The sequence below is a fragment of the Anoplophora glabripennis genome, unplaced genomic scaffold (genome assembly GCF_000390285.2).
Source record: "Anoplophora glabripennis isolate ALB-LARVAE unplaced genomic scaffold, Agla_2.0 scaffold32, whole genome shotgun sequence".
NCBI classification, from domain to species: Eukaryota; Metazoa; Arthropoda; class Insecta; order Coleoptera; family Cerambycidae; genus Anoplophora; species Anoplophora glabripennis.
The window spans coordinates 2066496-2087817 of NW_019416220.1; the positions used below are offsets into that span (position 1 = coordinate 2066496).

The window sequence follows — 21322 nt, forward strand, 5'->3', positions numbered from 1 at the left end:
GTAGTTACGCCTACGCTTAAGTATTTTAAAACAAATTAATAAACGGAGATGAAATATATAATCGCACAATTAGATATTGTCAGAGCTGAACCGTGCTCCCAACATTCGACTGTTTTATATCAAAGGTCGTTTACCTATTAATGCTGTACATTTTTACAACAAGCTTACTAAGCAATTTCAGGTCTATAAATACCATTTATTTAAACAAAAAACATAAAGCTTTACACTCTCGATAGGCTTCATTATGCTTACATGAACTTTTTGTATGTAATATGTTACGTAATATTGTATTTTTACACGTTTGAGATATTTATTATTTAATTAACTTATATTTAGATCATTTCTTCTCTACACTTTGATCTTATTAGACCATGAATAAGATGAGGTTCCTTTAGGTTAAATTACGGTACATCTAAACTTACAGATTGAATGGGGAATTAACGAATTTTAAGATTAGAGAAAACACGAAGTAGTTGAATAACAAAGATGTTTATGTAAAAAATATTTCTGTGAAATGGAAAAATATCAACATTACAACGTAACGTAGATGCCAATGACATGAGAGTAATGACTCTTGAATACATTTTAAATCTTCTAGAACATAAAAGAGAAATCATCAGTTTTACGTTCGTTGTAGGATTGATGTATGACTTCTCGAATTGCGCATTTATAGATGTACATATGAGGAAGATCAAAATTTTCTTATTTTACCAAACTATAATGCAAATATGTGTATTTTTAATATTACATTTTTGAGATGTGTACCTACAGTAACTGAAAACAAATGACCTCGGAGAAAATTTCGTCACAGCTATTAGGTAGTATCATTGTATAAGTAAATATAATGAAACAAATATTTTTACAATATTAGTTTCTCAAGAAATACAAACTTTATGGAATTAAAAAAGTTATTATTCCTAGCTGTTATTTCTGGAATATGTTTTTTAACTGAAAAATTAAATCAGTAGAATTGTACCATACTAAAAGTTTTTTCTTTACGTGCTAATAGTTTATGATGAAACTATTAAAAACTTAATTATTTCCGATCAATCATGTGATTTTGTTATTTGAGTTTCTTCTTACTTACGTGTACGTCAGGTAAGTGATAAAGCTCCACAATTACGTTATTCCGATGTAAACTGGCAATACCCTCCTAAAGTAACAGTTGTGAAAGTTTCATCTGATTAACTTATATTTTTGGAATTTCCATGGTATTATGCACGGCGGAAGTTTGTCGCTAATATAACCGCAGAACAATAGAAGGTATCATTAACCTCACGAAGGGCAAAGTTTTAAAAAAACGAACAGATCAGATAATCAATTGAAACGAGTTAAGAATATTAGTGGCAATGTTAATTTCACCTATCTTTTGAACCACTGAAACAATTAGCTTTTTACTAAATAAATACGTTCTTTCATTTCTGGACTCCTCATAGGAAATTTATATTTTATAGGTATTGTAGGCCTGTTAGGGCTACAGGTTAGGGATCCTTGGTTCTATATGATACCTCTTTGTTTTTCTGTCTTTCTTATAGTAGAAGATACGGTGTATAGATTTCCTTTTGGACTGATACAGCAAAGAAATTGCTCATTTCGTGATCTTATTGAAACATACAGTCTTCAGGTGCAGCAAAGCTTTTAATGCCATTTTTTGTTCAATAAAATAAGACATAGAATGAGTGGACGTGACAAAATTGAATTATCACACTATAGTGAGCAAATAATAATAAACCATTTTATAATGAAAACATAAAAAATTGAATAAACCACCTATCAGCTCTTTGAAACAGCCTTGCAGCCCTACCAATTGGATTTTGGTGAAATTATCAAACTATTAACTATGTACATAAAATTTTTAGATAGAAGCTTAAAAAAGGTTAAGACTAATTCTGTCAGACAACAAAGGGAAAGTACATATATTTCTGTATTATTGGGAAAATAGGAGAAATAGGAGAATAGGTAACAAATTTAATGTTAGAACAGCATTTTATTGTCAATGACGCGCCCAAATAATGATTTTCGAAATTCAAAAAACTACGAATGCAATAAATATCATGTTGGAGAGACCTCCCGACCCGTAAAAATTATAATAGACAGCACAGAGATTATATTAAAAAATGAGAATTTTAGAAATAAAAAATTTGGAGAAGGAAAATAATACCCTTAAAAGAAAATTAAGAGACCGTGATTATTTTCTTGAACGGTGAAAGCAAGGGTGAAAGATGTGTTCCAAATTATTCCGTGAACTTGTTGTATAGGCCAGGAACTATAGGGAGTTGGACGCTACTTTTTGTTTCGGCAAGCTGAATTTATCACTACAGATGCTAAATATTATGTACAATAACATATTAGTTTTCACAGTCATAAAAATGGGGGGAAGATTGTTTACAGGCTGGTTAATTGTATAATTTTTACGTAAATTCACGTTTTTCGCTTATAACTTTTTTCCGTTAATTTCCACGAGAAAAGAGTAAAGTACTTTTTTTTCGTCAAGAATCGTTGAAAAACAACGGAGTTAAATGTATTATTTTCAAGCGAATTTCGCTTTTTTAACGGCAGGACCATGAATATTATCGTCATTTTCTTCGGACTCGCTGTCGTTCGCTTCCCTCACCCTTCCGCCGCGCCACGGCTCGCCGAAAAATTAAGCGACCCACTGACTTTTCACAATATTTCTTATGCACTTAACATACTTCCACAAATAAAATATTTTTATCTGGCAAATTACTCGGGTTGCCGGTTATGACAGTATTTTTTTTCACCGCTACCAACCTAATATGTTTAACAACAGGCCGTCAATTTTGACAGTTTGTAACCCCGTTGTTTTTCAACGAATCTTGACGATTTTTTTTTAACTTAAAGCTCTTTTCATAAGCTTTCCGAATATAATATATAACTATATCACGCGCGTGCGTCGTATATTCCGTTTTGCAACTAAGGCTAAAAAATAAAAAATAATTTCAGGTTGCAAATTTGAAATTAAAAAAAAAGATATATTTCAATGTATTATTATGAAATCTACCATGAATAAAATCAATGCGATTGTGGAAAATGCTCGGAATCGTCCACACCAATAATTAGTTAATTTGTTTATAAGGCCATAACTTGTAGACTATTCAACTTACCGATTCCAGATTCTCCAGACGTTCTGGTAATAATAACGCAGTTTACAAATGTTTAATTCAAAAGTCATAAATAAACTTCTTGTTTATAACTTTTGATCTAATCAATATTTTTTGACACTCGGTTTTGTAGGTCTTTTGAAGACGAAAAAAAAGTACTTTACTGTTTTCTCGTGGAAATGAACGGAAAAAAGTTATTGTACATAATATTTGGCATCTATAGTGATAAATTCAGCTTGCCGAAACAAAAAGTCGCGAAATGGTCATTTCCCAGTTCTTTTTCCTGGCCTATGTAAGTATCCTTGTTAACTACAAATTCTAAAAGATGAAGTAATAATAATAGAATAAATATCAGTTGATATATCACTATGTGAAAGGGGAAAACAAACAAATTTAAACTGAAAAATAATTAAAATGAAGTCATTATAAGTTCCGAAGACGAAAACATAGATTTTCGAAACTATGTATTTTCTTTAAAAATAAACCTTGACTGATCCACAAGGCAAAAAAGATGTATGCACCTGAAACTGTTTTATTGTTATTTAGTATATATTTTTTGTATTGTTTCAAATTTGAAATCATGTTTTTTCATACAAAGCAGGAGTTATGTGTGATAATAACTTAAGTGTAAAATTAAAACTACGGAGAAATGTGGAAAACATCCGGTTAGAATTCGTTCACTGTAGCAGTATAACACTTAAAAAACAATTCAATAAATATAATAATTGGATTTGTAAAATTTAGATAACACAAATATTGACGCGAATACCGTGTCCGACACTGATTTAGCACCTTTCTGATAAAAAAAAGGGTTTACTCAGATAATAACGGGTAAAAATATGAATGTAATTCTAAGAATTCGCTAGATCTGCTGTATGAAATTATGAGTGTAAGCGTAATTATAATAAAAACACAATTAATAATAAAATGTGAATAATATTTGGGTGTTTTTTGAGGCGCGAGTGGGTCGCTGTTTCAGCGATTACTCGAACGCGCACTAGCATCGTAAATACCCATGACGTGACAGAGTCATGTTGATTCCCTCAAATCTAGAATTAAGTATTGCGCAACGTTGAGCCTGGTCATGGTCAGAGCGCGTGGAACTCGGTTCGTCACAGATAAACACTCCGCCACAGAGTGTTGCGTTGATAGGTTAGACTAACTCTGCTAGCTTTAGTGTATCTATCGATTTTATTTTATCAAGCCGTTACTTTAGACGGCGAACTTACAAACGTAAACATAATACTTACCACCTTGGAAAAATTAGCAGGGAATTCACTTGTTTATGGCTAGGAGTTCTTGGAAATATGAAATGGTTTTTTCTAAAATTTGGGAAAGCATTTCTAGGAAATATCAAATAACAATGACGCCGTACAAATTCTTTTAACGATGTCTCGCCAGTACTATCTTTTTGAATATTTTTGCGTCTTAATACCATGTTTTGATGGTATTATTTTGTTTTTGTTCTATCATGTATGTTTACCTTGATTAAATTCAAAAATATATTATTTTCAGCTCCATTTACGTGCACGTATATTTCCAAGATTATAGAATTGTTTGTTTTAAACATGTTTGGTAATTTTATTGACACTTAATCCTATTGACATAAATTCATCACGAAAGCACCACAACTATTGCACGCCCAGAAATCGTATCCTAATCAAAATTAAAATTTTATGAAAAATATTGCTTTGTGACATACTAATTGTTGCCATTTTAAGTGTTGTGTATCATCGAGACAATTTAATTTAATAACGTTTTGAAATTCTATTTAACAGTATAATGAAATAAAATATCTGCAACTGATATGCCACATAATTATTTCGCTTGTGTAGTTAATCAGCGTTATTCAAAGTATGAAAATCATTAAATAATTGAGCAGTTTGATATGTTGCATAAAAATATTAAAATATTTGAATTATTTAAAAATATCAAAACCGTGTCATTAATGTTATTATCCTAGAAGCTGATTAACTGTAGTTGTAGAACATTTGAAATAGTAATTAAAAATAATAGTAATTCAGATTAGCATTGCTTTTGACGGAACATTGAAATAGTTATTGAGGCGATATTACATAATTAGTACATGTTGCGTTTATTCGTTTAGAAGAATCAAATAATTTTATATGCAGCTTATTTATTTACATTTGAAACGTCAAGTATTTTAAGAGTACGATTAAAATTAACCAAGATAAAAGCGTGCAACGAATTAACACACTTTTCTGTTCTTGATACAGCTAGGATAGTTTTCGAATATACCGTTAAGCTAGAATACTTGTAATACATATTTTTAATGAGTCGACATAAATGTGCTCGGAATGCTTTATGGTAATCTGTCGTTTTAGAATAGGAGTTTCACTATGAATGATAAAGAAATCTGCTTTACTGTTAGTAACTCCTGTAGCATCGACAGTAAAAATATTTAGATTAGATTTTTTTTTGTAGTTTGAGAAATTATGTGAGGGTTAATGTGGGAAATAAAAACGATTTGCTTGAAAAACGATGCAAATATTTATTATTTTAATACATAATTAGGATACATGAATCGGTAATATGAAAATATCGATATTTTTTATAATATGCATATTTTATGCTGGACAGATTCATACATTTTACATCATTTAACAAAACAAATTATGTAGCTTTGAGGTAAGGTCCAGCATAAGTCTTACAATAGATATTTATAAATATACAATAATGAGATAATATTAACCGGCTATGCCCGGTAAATAACAAAAATACATACATTTTATACATAAAGATAAATAGTTTACAAAAATCACACATATTTCAGCTAAGAATAAAAGGTACGTTAATCCCTATGATAAGTCGACAAAGAGAAATCAGCTGTGATGATACATACAGTACACAGTACAGTATACAGGTTTGATAACAATGTATATTAAGTCATAGCTAATAAAAGCGCCAATAATACGCAATTAAATTATTTGTAAATAAGGATAAACATAATCATAGGAATATATTGATTGGCAAATGAAAGCGGTAGGTAATTGTGCGGTTGAAATATCCTTCAAGTCAATTCTTAACTAATAATAATAAATACCTATCAATATAATAAATATGCCCCATCGGAGCATGATATGTCCAATCTCCATAATGAGAATCAATCACAAAAACAGTGGCCCCTTTCTGCAACCACTTCATCACATCAGACACATTTCCTAAACTAATGCTGCGATATTGGCTTGTCTTTACGGTTCATCATGGACTTTAGATGTTCGACTTCTGAAGAAAGTCTGACGATTTCTGAGTGCAGTCTGTGTTTGGCGGCTGTGTCGCCGTCCGCAGCTTCCTGCATGGCTTGAAGCTGGGATTGCTTGTGGAGAGTCTGAAGCGTTGCTGCTGCAGTGGCCGCGGCGGACCATTCAGCGCCTAAGGAGATGCCGGAATCACGCTCATCGCTGGAACCTTCGCCATCCCATGGGGGGCTAGCGCGAGGTCCAGGTTCTTGTTTGATGTTCTGTAAGGAAAGTAATGCACTTGCGGCGTCTTTGTCGCCAAGATGGGACTTATGTCTTAATTTTAATGGTAAACTGTTATTGGCTTCGTTCGTCGTGAGGGCAACCGGTGCGCTTTCATCGCCTGAGTTACTGGAAACCTCAAAGGGGGATTGAACCCTGGAGCGAGATCGGGATAGATTCAGTGCATTGTTTGAGTCGTAGTGCATCGTTGGATGGTATGTGAATGGGTAGGGATGGTATTCAGAATGTTCTCTGTAAGGAGGTTCCACGTGTGACGGTGGAGGATGCAGCATATTGTGTGCGTGTGGCAAGGGTTGTGGTGATGGAGATCCCATGGTTGGTTGGTGTATTACTGGGGTCGGGATGGGGCTCTGAGGACCAAACAGTAATGGGGCTGGGGGATGGGCTATTTTCTGTCTCTTGGATAAACTGAGCACCTGTTCGTTGGTTGGTAAGTTCGCAAGAACCTTTTCCACGCAGACGACATTCTCACCACAGATCCCATACTCTTCCTTTATGGCTTCTAACTGAGCCTTTAAAATAGCATTTTCCTTCGTAAGTTCCACCACGCGTTGTTCCAACACCATGTCGTTAAACCTTCTTTTTTCCCTTGATCTTTTAGCTGCTTCGTTGTTTCTACGACGTCGATCCCAATAACTGTCATCCTTCTTGTTATCGGGCGTAAATTCCCTCTGTTTGCGGGTGGAAAATAATTCCTTGTGTTTGACGTTCGGCATATTGTAATTCATGTTATAATCCTCTCCTGGTGTGACTGAAGCAGGTAACATCTCTCGGCCGTGAGTGGCTGGCATATTAGAATTCAAATGCGGGATTTCACCGTTTACGGGAGAACCACTTTGTCCACGGCCCACAAATTCGGCAACCATTATATGTTGTTTTATGACATCTGAAACAAACAAAAACAATTAGATATCTCGTATAATGGGAGAAAATTCCAGAAATACCAAATCAACAACATCAAAAATATGGATTCACAATTTTGTTAAAGTTTAACAATAAAAAAACTGATATATAAATCTTTCAAGTCCTGTATTAAAACTAAAGGCGAGCCTACGAATCCTATGAAATTGTTCAGGGAAGGGGGACCACCAACATCCCCCCCCCCCCCACCTTTCCACCTCCCAGTAATGTACGGAAATATTTTTTTTACAAACTAAGCTTATGTCTTACAATTGCAACGGCCACTCGGTTTCAATAAAGATGAATTTCGTCAATTAAATCATTTCATTCGTTCGATTTCAATGACAACAGTTTGAGCAACGTGATATCGAACACGTGCCAAAGCCCTAGCACGTTTTCGCGGTCCTAAGTGCTTGTCCTTTTCTACTTTGTATCTAACACGTGTAGCTAGTGAAAAGCTGACTAATCGTCACTTCTCGAAAAGTGTCCGTAAACTAGTGCATGGCATTCATAATCATAATACGCAATAGGAAGGTAGATATTAATAGATTTTCACGAAATTTACCGAAAAGATTTGCTTCAATCTCAACAATGTAAACAAATATCAATTTTAGGAACAAAAAAAATACATAATTAGACACAAAGGAACCACGTAGTATTTTTGTCATTCTACAAATGCGTCTAATTATAGGTTAAATCGAAATTGCGTTTAATATATATGACACGTCAGTAAATACGTCGCCAAATCTGCTTGAAAACAAATTGCGATATAAAACAAAAGTTTATCAAGATTATTTCATTATAAACCGCTACCTCTTTACAATCAAAGAGAAATGAGGTCAAAGTCTTCGCTTACATAATTTCGTAATGGCAAATCTATATAGAACAGAACTCGGCGTTCAAATATTTGTCAGCGCACATTTAATTTATTTTTAAGTAATAGCGTGTAAACCATACGAGATACACTAGATTAAGTATTACCAACACCTACGCATTATGCTATTTTCAATTTTATTGTCCATGATAAGCCCATTTTAAATGTTGCTGTAAGACACGTACTTGCTTTTATTACGCAACTATATTACGGTTCCGGAACAATGATTATAATCGAGAAACTAAAAGGTTGCAGGCATTACATTATCTCCTACGTCAATTAGAGTAAATTGAAATGCTATACAGACCGGGCACATGTCTCGTTCCTCAAAAGTCAAAACCAAAAGACCGGGTCTACAACGACTAAAGAATCAATATCGCAATTTGTAGCCAGTCAGAACGTATTTCGAAAAAACTAGAAGCCAAAATATTTTTGGATTATTTTCTAGAATTCTTTGTTTGGTGCGGTACTGGGTTTTCCTAATTGCTACGTGTGAATCATCCTTTCTACCCGATATTAAAACAATGAAAAGTACTTGTGTATACTTAAGTATTAGTAAAGCATGGAGCAGTTGTTAATGAGACCTGGAAGTAGGCTACTAGAATATCAGTTCAAGAATGCTGGACAATAATATTGAGGCTACATCTTGGACGCTCAACGATACACATCGTTACATAATGTTACCAAGAACATGCAAAATGACAAAAACATCCTCGGATTAACAGTTAAACTTGTATTTCTTTGTTCTATAACCTCTACGTTCTTAATAGTATCACACATCAACCTAATTGACCATTGGTCTGTGCCAATCGAGTCCCAGTTACAAATATCTCGATAAACACAAGGTACAAGGAATTAGAATGACGAACGGTTTAAGGAAAATCCTTACTATTACATCTCAACTTTTAAATAAATACGTGGATAATAAAATTACGAAGTTTTTAGAAGGCGTATGGAAGGTTTTGGAAGTATTCGATATTAATATTTCTATGAATCAGTTTACTTACTCATCGACTACGATGCGATATTTCAGGAAACGGAATTGATAATTACCACAAATTAATTAACTAGTATTGCATCATTTGCCAGTGTTAATCAGACGAATTACAATATATTTTGTGTCGTGTCAATAAATTCTTTCTAGGAATTTGAACTCTGAAAAACAGCACGTTGTAGGTAAATAAGTTTAGCATAAAAATATGGTTTATTATGACAACTTGCGCAACGCTAACGCCAATCGAACAATTGTTATGAATAATTTAGAACGATCTAACTGTATTATAGGCGCCAATATGATGTTTAAAATATTATTAGAGCATATCTGTCACCTAAACTCATACACCGTAACAATCGGATCATAACACAAGATCGCGACAACGGCAAACTTTTTTTTTTTTTTCGAAAAAAAAATCTAGACTTACCAACTAAATGTGTTGACGTTATTGTAGAAATCTTAATAGCTCGCAAGTATTAACACTGCCTCAAAACAAAATAATGTCAACAATAATCACAACAATAGCAGAGAGCACTTATACACGTCTCGATCAACAAACGTTTTAGCAATGACTGAACGCCTAGCAGCGCGGCTTGCCTGAATTAACTAGCAGGCTTTGGACTCGCGGACTCGTCGAAGATTACGCGACGCGGGCGGCTGCCGCGACCCGCGTGTTGATCACAGCCGTCGGTGGGGAAAGACAGAGGACAACACCCTCAGTGACTCACCAATCAGAGCAGGGACAGGTTAAATTCTTATTCTTATGTAAGAAAATACTAATCGCCTAGGCTTTTTAAATTTCAATTTGGCCCATTTTCACGTTCACCATATTGCGTAATAAATTTTGTCTTTGTCCCCTCCGATAATCATGCCAAATTCGAAAACACTCTTATGATAAAATTGCGTCTTAAACAAATAAAAAAAATAACCTACACGTAAACAACCGCGCTTTGTTTGTTATTAATAATAAAGATATTTTAATTAAGCTCTCCACTGACGGTCACGGCCGTACTAAGGGGTTTTTAATTCTGAAATTCATTTTATTCCGTTACCCAAATCGAATTTTCTTAGACTTCCCTTTGTTGCAGCGTACATGCAATATCAGTTACGTCAATAGGAAGCTGATTAAGCCATGTAAATACATATTTCACACTATCACGAACACTATGGATATTAGAAACATAGACGGTTTTTGTCCAGACATAATTCGACTGAATAAATGTTTTTCTTTTTTTGGAGCAAGGTTTGTTCGCGTTTGTTGAAAGGTGAACTTTAACATCCTCTAATAGGTACGTTTATCAGTGAAAATTGCAACATATTTTGCAACTTGCCTGGTTTTATTATATTTCCTATTTCTAGTTTCGTCTATAGTCATCCATATTTTTTTCCGCGTGAGTTCAATCGTGTATTACCCCTAGTTTCACTATTATGCTATACGATTGAGACAGCTTCGGTGTAAGTCACTTAGGTACATATTTCTGTCAAAATAATCGAAATATTATTAGGTTATACAAGGTGTTATCGAAATAAGTGCTCAAAATTTGAGATTGTTTAAAACATGTCGAAATATGATGTAAATCTTAGTAGAGGTTTTGTCAGTGGCGGCCCCTTGAAGGGGAAACTCAGAACACAGTTTTTATTGCATAACTTCAAAACGATTTAATATTAAATCAGATCTAACAGTCGATTTCTTTTATGTATTTGACTTTCAATGTATTTTATACTGATTGAACTCCAGCCCAACAAAATCGTTTTGCAAACATGACATTTTATTACTGTTCCGTCATAGCGTAAATCAGGAAAACGGTTTAGACATGTTGGGTATAGCTCGAGCAAGAAGGCCGTTTTTAGTTTATTTAAATGTGGCTCCTACGAACGCCTAAAAGACACTAAACATGCATTAAATGAAACGCACCGAATTGCCAGATTTGCGAATAAAATTTCGCCAAGTTATCTCAAAAACTATCTGTTTATCTATCCTCCTGTGGAGGCTATATCTTTTTGAAGGCACAAATCTAGAAAAAAATCAGAGGGTTCAAAATATTTGATGGTTATCTTCACACATGTAGCTCAGACTGTCATAAGTCAAGTAGTACTTTACATTTTATGGTTTTTTGATTCCAAAGGGTCGAAAAATATTTTTCATATACATCACATTAGCTGAATGTGTACCTTAGTAAATCGGCCATTTTTAGATGTCACACCATTTTTCACATTCACAGAGACTACAGGATCTAATTTTTTTTTGTATATAAGGACAGTTATTCATAAAACTTCTTCAATATGAAAAAAAGAGTTGCAAGGATTTTATTCATAAATGGAAATAGACGTCCTGTACACTTATTTTTAATAATGACTTGAACATCTTGAACAGAAAAGTAGTTTACCTAAATTTGAATTGTAAGAAGCATTCCTCATTACCTCATTATTAATATAAAATTCAAAATTAACTAAGCATATAATTATACTACTACCACATACGTCTGCTAATTAAACAAAAGGTTGAATGAAGAATGCGACGTTAGAGAGTACCTAATCAACATTTTCCTGTAAAGTTGCACAATTTGAGTAAAAAGAAAATATAAACTAGCACAAATCGGTCGCCAAAAGGGAAATTGGGCGCCTGTCTGCTTTGAGAAGAGCCCAAATGGCGGAATACCGCCCAATCTAGCAACCTTGGAAATTTCGCAGGTACCATTACTGCGTCGTTTTATTTACGCACCAAAGTGACAAACTCTACTTATAAGTACGTTATTTGCATAAACAACATCAATAAACAAAAAACGAGTAAAAAGTAATTTGTAAATTGTAACGTCTGTTTCATAGTATACATTTGTTTCTGCAAATTTTTCGTTAATTTATTTTTAAGTCCGGTTCAAAGGAAGCGTAGTTTCTGGAACATTTAACTACTTGAAGAGATAAAGAATTCCCTTATTATCTGCAAATGCAGCTTATCAAGGTTCTTTGTGTGATTTGAGTATGACGGTATCAGTCACCCCCGATTATTTCCTGGTGCCTCCTTTTGTCGCGGCATTTTTAATTTTGTTATTTTCTAGATGACGCTGATAAATAATTCAGGTAATATGTTTATTGCGAATACGTATTTGTAATACGCAATATTTCGTTAAAAGTGTGTTTTTAACCTTAAGGTTAGACATTTTTATTTAGAAGTAGGTCAGTTAAAATGAGGTTTAATATTCATTTATGTTAGGTAACCGCTAGTCGACCACGGTAATGAGAAGAAACGAAATAGAAGCCAGACGTATCGATCTGGGACTTCGTAGTTCAAATCGGCTTTAAATTATTGTTTTTTGAACTTATCGGAGAAAAATAAAACCATTTCAAAATGATACTGCCATGCAGCCAGCCATTAAACTAAAAATAATGGCAATAACATAATATTATATTATGTTGACATAGGTTAGGGTTTGTGCATTAAGATTAATAACATATTTACAATTGTAAAGTTCATGGTTTAAAGATAGCCGTACAGTATTGCGATTGTGGAGTAAAAAATAATGTTCAACAACGGTTAATATCGCATATTTAAAAATCTAAACCGACGAACGTATTTGTATTCCTTTCAACTTTAGTTGAAAGCAAAAAACGTTAAGTGGGTAAGATTTTTGGACAGTAATTATTTCTATCAACAACAGAGCAATGTACTTGAGAAATTTACGCATTTAAATAAATTATAACGGTACTACGCCTACAGTATTTTAAAATTGGCAAATAAGAAAAAAAATGTGGAATGATTTTACATCATCATTTAGTAAAGGTGATGTTATCAGTGCTTGTTCTATTATTAGAATAAAACGGATGTATTAGCTCTGACTCTGAACTATTGAGTTGAACCGCTCACTTGTCTTCTATATTAAGAACCTACTTTTTCTCTATCGATTCAAAATGTTTTGCGTTTTAACTCTAGAGAAAGCTGTAAGAAAGTTCCCATTACTATCACTAATTTATAACTTGTTAGTCGGCATTAATTCTTTTTTAAATTAAAATTCCAATTTGTCGGTATAATAATATTATGCCATTTTATACTGTTAGCGAATAAAAAAACAGTTAAACCGTTTACTGAAGAACGTGCTAACTGAATTTTCTGAATCTCTTCGTACCCTGTCTAGTGCTAATGAAATACCTATTAACTAAACGGGAATCATAGGCGTAGGCATATTTCATTTTTCAATATTCAATTTGCGGATGTATATTCATTTATCATTGTCTTTGTTTACCGATATCGATTTCACCATATTAGATAAATTTAAACAATGCATGTAAAACAATAAATTGCTTAGTCGTAAATACGAAACGTGTTTCCAAGCTACCCCTTGTCACTTATGTAAACAATAACCGATAATATCATGGGACAGATAAATGTATAAAATCTAGAAGTGAAGAAAAACTGATTAGCATTCCTTTGTACATTCTTATCTTTTTATGTAAAATGTGCGTAGCACAATTATAAATTATTGTGTAAACTTAATCAATAATCCATTATTTTTTAGTTATGTTTCGAAATATTTTATCTTCATTACGACAAGTAAAAACCAATCAGGATACGTAATAGCATACTTCTATCGAAACAATATGGTCCCTATCGATTAACTAATCATTTTTCTTTGAAGAAAAATGTTTGTAAAATATATGCCCAGAAACGGAGCAAAAACCATGATTATTCATAACATGGGTCCTGTTATATCGCCGAGCGTGACGATCCGATACCAAAATAACCTCAATATTATAAGGAGTACAGAAGTGGGCCATATTCAAGTTTTTTTCGCTCACAATTTGTTGCTAAAATATAACTCACAGAATATACAGAGGTATCGTCTCTTAAGGGTCAATAAATATGCATAATAGCAGATTTTGAAATCTATTCTTCAAGTCCACTTAACTACTTAACCAACAACGTTCTATTACCTTTGCTCAACAGAAAATGGACAACCATGTTTATAGAACGTGTAAAAATATGTTTTTTTTAATATAGAAATATACAGGGTGATTAATAAAGAACGTCCACTGTCACGGTGTGAAGTAAATTACAAAAAAGTTTCACAACACTTACAAGACAACATACGTCATGGTCAATTGCGCAAAGATTGTGTTGTCCGATATGACTCGAAACTTATTAAATGTGTAATACAACCAACCTCGATAACCCGAACTGATTGGGACCGAAGGGTTACCAAAAGTTCGAATTATCGGGTTATATTCGGATTGTGTGACAGTCAGATTCAGGTTTTAGTCGTTCGGATTAGTGGGGTGTTAGGATTACCTTCATTCGGATTATCGAGGTTCTACTATATTCGTTGCTTGTAAAATTAATATTAAAGATTTTATCAATTCCGTTCTGCCTAAACGAGGTAAACAACCTGTGGAATCATAAAAGCAGTTCCAAATTATAAGATTATTGAAATATCCTTTAATATGTGTGCACGGCTTAAATAATTATTTGTACGTTCGTAATTATCATTACTTCATCGATTAAAATAAAAAAATATTGTTTAATTTCGAACTCCTCTTTTAAGAACGTTGCTCAATGTTTTAATTGTGTATTAAATTTATTTATGTTGTTTACTCAGTATACGAACGAGAATGATAAACTTTTAGTATTTATTTTACATTGATCACTGAACATTTTTTCTTGAAATTTGGTACAGACAGACCACATTTAAAATTCAGTGGCGTAGTCAGTTTTTAAATAAAAAAACCTCTAATTAATAAATAAATAAAAAGTAGGGTTTGGTAACTGAATATAATTTAAAAGGTTATGTAACCTAATATATTCCTTTAAGCTCTGTCTGAAAACAGAAACAATTAAATCGGACAATAATAGCTTTTATACAAAATTCTGATAGCACTAATCCATGCAAGATGATAATTTAAGTAATACCTGCAAATTTAAAGCTTCTATTATTAACAGTTATTCAAATAAGAAAAAATGGATGATGAAATTTGAAAGAAAACTATTGTTATCATTCAAGAGCGCTTATCGTTGGTCGACATCATTTCCGAGATTTTTCTGGTGAGCATCCTTAAGTGAATCATCCCGTATATAAGTTGCAAAATAACTCAAACATATTTAAACAGATTTTACAATGCTCATAGGTTTCATACAGAACCTTCAACAAGACACGTGACTGGTAACGAAAAATTCCTAAATCTTGACGTCACCAATATTAATGATTCGTTGACAATGAACAATGACAAACCGTTGCATCTACGCTCGAGATAATGCTATGGCTGATTGGGTGAATAGAATCTCATGAAAAGTTACACCAATCACGACCGATTTTTTATTGATCTTCTGATTTGAAGATCGAGATTTCTAACCTTTTTCTAACTTTTCAAACGTGACAAAAGTATTTTAATTTTAGAAATAGGGTGTTAGAGATAATTGTAATCAGCTGTAAGCTAGTAGAGACAGATCGTGTTTAATGTAATGTATGACAATTCTGGAAAATCCGTTTAGAATAAGACATTTAATAATGTAAATGACACACTTATCTGCTACGATTTTTTCTAGATAAAAAGAACAACGATGAGAATTTCGTCAAACAGGAATTAAATGGTATTCAGTTAAACCGTATGACATAATACTTGTTTCCTGAAATACCTGATACGTAAAATATTATTAAAATAACTTAAATGTTTCGTAATACAAGTCACTAATCCCGTATGATACATATGATTCAGTTTCAAGGTTAGCTTTTTTCGTAAAATCTTTATTTGTAGTAAAGAAACGTTACCGGAAACAAATTAACTAACAAATATGAGGTCACAATACGACAAACCTTGTCGCTTTGAGGTCGACCTCTTACCACTAAGCACACATTAATCCAAAGGTATTATAAAATATTTTCTTTATTTTATAAAGACACGCCGGAAACGGTTTATTGGATTCGATTAAATACCGAAAATTAATACGATCTACATACTTCAAAAGCATGCTGCAATAAAGTTCATAAAGATTAAAAATGCCCTCATTAATATTTATATAGCAGTTTTAACACCAGTGCTGTCTGTGTCGATATACGATACGATGTTCTCTTTGTGTGACAACTGACAACTGCTGATAACAGAATATTGTCTCAAATCATTTATTTGCTACAACAAATATCTTTACTCGAAGAATGAATGCAAATAAGTAGTTATTTTTTAAATTTAACTTACAGGATTCAATGACACAATTTTTTGATATTCGAGCAGTATTATCTGACCTACCGTTAACCCCTATATAAAACATGTACAAATCAATACATATTTAATATCAAATGAGTATAATTAGAATTATCCTTGTTATAAGCAAGGTCATGGTTTAATAAATTTGCGACTATTTTAATTTATTCTTGTCGCAAAGTAACAGGTCACGGAATTTTATTGCAACGTATTTTCGATTTCAAATACTTAAGCCCACTATTTTTCAGATGCGCATTGTTGTTTGTGTTTGTTGTTTTCCACTTTCTTTAATCTATAAGTGACGTCACAAAGGATACGTGTATATTTAGATATAAATATTTGTTTTGACCACCCTTTGTTTGAGATGATAAAAATTATAAGCATCTAACGATAATGACTAGGTGTTTGTTAGTAAGTGTTCTTTATCTGAGACAAAATGTCTACGTTGTTTCTCCTTTCGGGTACCCCATGATAATATACTGGATTATATCAAAAATTAAATAACGTCGATAATACATAACAATAGAAAAATATTTCATAATATGATAAAAAGTAAATATATTTTATCAGTTAAGGTACTTATACTGTAGTAATCCACTTTAGGTAATTGAAAATACCGGATAAAGTCCCAGATAGCACCTAACATATGTTACTAGTTTTTTTCGAAAGCACGTAGAAAATTCATTTAATTTTATCTCGCTTAAAAACACCGTGAAAATAATTCAGAAGCCACCGTAGCATGGCTACGTCACTCTTTGGATCTTAATCAGTTAGATCCAAAAATCCTTGATTTCCGACATTTATTTTTACACCTGTAGAATTTTGTTCGATGCAATTAAAATTTTAGGTAGCATAGTCAGCTTTTTTTGACATCTGGAAATGCAAAAGTACCAATGTTTTGAAAAATGTAATACTCAAGCCATTTCTGCTTAAATTTTTAGATGCATTTAAAAATTCAATTTAAACAGTGTATAACAATTAATATCTGACATATTTTTTAAGTTGCACCTTGTATATCTAGAAATTAAGTCGTCTTTGGATTGTCTGTCATAGAAATGCGTAACAGCATTTTCGAAACATGCTAGAAAAGTTACCAATTTTCTAGCGTTTAACAATTAATACCTTATATATTTTTCAAGCTGCACCTTGTATATCTAGGAATTAAATCGTCTGCGGTTGTCTGTTACAGAAATACGTAACAGCATTTTCGAAACATGCTAGAAATGTTACCAATTTTCTAGTGTTTAACAATTAATACCTGACATATTTTTCAAGTTGGACCTTGAATATCTAGAGATTAAATCGTCTTCGGATTGTTACTGAGAAAAGTTACCAGTTTTCCAGTGTTTAACAATTAATATCTGATATATTTTTCATGTTGTACCTTGCATATGTAGAGATCAATCCGTCTTCGGATTGTCTGTCACAGAAATGCGTAACAGCATTTTCGAAACATACTAGAAATGTTACCAATTTTCTAGTATTTAACAATTAATACTTGACATATTTTCAAGTTGCCCCTTGCATGTCTGGAGATTAAATTGTTTTCGGATTGTCTGTCATAGAAATGCGTAATAACATTTCCGAAACATGCTAGAAAAGTTACCAGTTTTCTAGTGTTTAACAATTACTACCTGATATATTTTTCAGGTTGAAACTTGCATATCTAGAGGTTAAATCGTTTTAGGATTGTCTGTCACAGAAATGCGTAACAGCATTTTCGAAGCATGCTACAACAGTTACAACTTTTCCAGTGTTTAACAATTAATACCTGATATATTTTCAACTTGCACTTTGCATATCTAGAAACATGCTAGAAAAGTTAACATTTTTAACATTTTTCCAGTGTTTAAAAATTAATATCTGATATATTTTTCAAGTTGCACCTTGCATATCTAGAGACTAAATCATCTTCGGATTGTCTGTCACAGAAATGTGTAACAGCATTTTCGAAACATGCCAGAAAAGGTACCAGTTTTCCAGTGTTTAACAATTAATACCTGATATATTTTTAAGTTGCACTTTGCATATTTAGAGATTGAATCGTTTTCAGATTGTTTGTCACGGAAATGCGTAACAGCATTTTCGAAACATACTAGAAAAGTTAGTACCTATTCTTCCAGTGTTTAACAATTAATACCTGATATATTTTTCTAGAGATTAAATCGTTTTCGGATTGCCTGTTACAGAAATGCGTAACAGCATTGTCGAAACACGCTGTGTAATTGTGGTAATACTTGCCACGCGGTTTGCTTAGTGTCCTCAGTATTCAGAGAAAATTTGTAACAGCCATGACGTTCGAAGCTTCTGGAATATAGAAAATGGAAAGTTACGTACTGATGCAACAATCCATGTATTTTTTTCAGTAATATCTGGTATTTCTAGAACTAAAAACAATTTCAGAACCAACAGAAATTTTCCTAATTTTTCACGGGCTATCGTTGGGTACCTTGTATTATTTTTATTATCTGAACTTCGCTTTCACCAAATCTTTAAATAGTCCGAGTGCATATATTTCTAAATAATCCGTAAATCATTCGTGATGCCAAAAAATGAGCGTATTAAAGTGCAGTGTTTTCTGCATAAGAAATTTATTTTAAAATAAAGTAGCTATATGTGTAGGAGTCGTCGACCTCATTACGGTAAAAAAAAAAAAATTGCGATGCTATTTAAAAATGTTTACGCAAGTTTCTTGAAAATGATTATAGATTTACAGCTTACCCTGTTGTAAATTAAAAAATTATCTTTTATTAATTGAATACGACATTTAATATTCTGCGAACTATTTTTTCCCTCAACAAAAGCATTTAAAACTGGCTAGTGGTTGTCATTTTATTACCGTTTTTTTGCAAAGTTGTACAGTGGCTTATTAGCTTGTGAAATCGTAGGTAAAGTGATATTTTACCATGAAATTATGATAAACTTATGCAGCATTAATTTAGTAAATATGTGGTGCTAGGTCAGGCATATCAAACACCTACTGAGAACCTTGAGTTTTCTTCGGTCTTTTCCTTTGCAAATCAAAGACAGACAGAACAGTAGCAATGATTAAAGTTTAATTTCAGCCATAGTCTCGTCTAGCGCCCAATAAAATCCATTCATTAGCTGTTCACGTGATGCTAGTACACTTGACCTTGTTTTCTCCATCTACCGGGTGGTCAGACGTATCTTTCCGTTGAAAAATTCGAAATGTTCACTTTTTCCCGACCACCTTGTACGTAAAATGGGAATAATTTAACGTGCAAATTGTGTCACGCGTATGGTAAATAAAATGACTTTCGAAGTTACTAATCGAAACGTAAGTAAATTGTGTCGGACCAAATTATAAATTAAAATGTTATTTTAGTTACATTTAGGGCAGATAAAAATACAAACGTGTAAATGAAATGAGGACAAGCACTCGGTGAACACAAAGCTTTGCTTAAATATTGTTTTTAAGTCCTTTATATTTTCAGATATGACATTTATGGACGGCTAGATCGCCAACAGGTTTCCAGAAAACTATGTACATTTTTTCATGCATAGGTATTGTGTATAATATAATAATTATGTATAAATTATTAGCTTTCTATTTGCAACTGTAGGGACAAATAGCTTGTTCGGTTGGTGCTCGAAGAAATTGCTTTCTTTTAATTTGAAATAAAATTTCATGAAGATGAGAACTTTCCATGCATGTTTTCTAAGTTCTCTACAATTTAAATGTTGTCGTAAATTTTGAGAAAAGAGTCAGATTAGCTCTCGGGATACAGGTTTCAGGGGAGAAATACCCATAAACCATATTTTCGAAAGAGCAGTGAAATTATTTTCGATTTGTTGTTTTGTAATGTATATTGGAGAGGAAGAGAAAAATTTGTATGTTTTTAAAGGTACTTTTGTAAAGATTAAAGATTATGTTATAAATTTTTGGTTAAGGGGGATTTGTTTAGTGAAGTATGGTTGTATAGAATGGAGTGAAAAGTGCGTGGAAAGAGGCTTACCCGGGGGTTGTGAAAACAGTAATCCATTATCGGACCGCATGGGCATGGCAAACGGTGCAGGGCCGGGAGGCCTTTGAGGTCGGTGAAGAGCAATGATTAGGCCTTTAGGTCACTCACAGCACAAAGTGAAAAGTAAAATTGAAAAAGTTCGCGACACAGTCTGAAATCTCACTAGACGAGTGGAACTGGCAGTGGCCTCGAGTTGTCCAACAGAGGAGTTGTACCGATTCCGGCAGAGTTTACAGCTTTACTGTAAGTGCAAGCCAATGCATTCGCAGACCAAGCTACCAGCGAGGATGTAAAAGTATTGAGATAGTGACCTACATGTCCGCGAAGTAGTGGCAAAACGAAGAAAGCGGAGAAAGGGAGACCAAAGGAAATGCGGCCGCATAAGTAATATGTAGTTACGTGAGATTACCACGACATAATATGTTTGTGTCCTCAATTTAGAGTTGGGACTTTCTGCACTGCATTCTCAGATAAAAATGAAACCATCGTGCTTAGAAAACCGCTAATAGGGTTATATCAGAACGGAGAGTGTTTTTTCAATTCTTCCTTTAACCATTCCGGGTCTCTTATTCCTTTTCAAAATCATCAAAATTCATTAAACTTGTAACCGTTACACCTTCAATTATACTTTCCATTGAACTTCTTAACTTATTTTTTATTCATGACAATGAACCTTGTAAATATCTTATGGGAAATTCCAGCAAAATTATTCTGCTTAAATTATCCCCTATCCGAAACAAACAATGTAATGATAAATT

At 33.0% G+C, this 21322-nt stretch overlaps 1 protein-coding gene across 3 annotated transcripts; it reads right to left on the minus strand.

Moving 5' to 3' along the window:
• Positions 1-5614: 5614 nt before the first annotated feature.
• LOC108906278 lies at positions 5615-20783 on the minus strand. Of its 3 annotated transcripts, none has more exons than XM_018709496.1 (2): positions 20556-20783; positions 5615-7511 (listed from the first exon to the last, which is right to left on the minus strand). In XM_018709496.1, the coding sequence occupies exons 1-2, from the start codon at positions 20599-20601 to the stop codon at positions 6310-6312; spliced, it is 1248 nt and encodes a 415-aa protein (XP_018565012.1). In that variant the 5' UTR covers positions 20602-20783; the 3' UTR covers positions 5615-6309. The 3 variants fall into 3 exon arrangements, with proteins under 3 accessions (XP_018565012.1, XP_018565013.1, XP_018565014.1); XM_018709497.1 differs by lacking the exon at positions 20556-20783 and adding an exon at positions 9821-10022; XM_018709498.1 differs by lacking the exon at positions 20556-20783 and adding an exon at positions 7570-7663.
• Between the last annotated feature and the right edge of the window lie 539 nt (positions 20784-21322).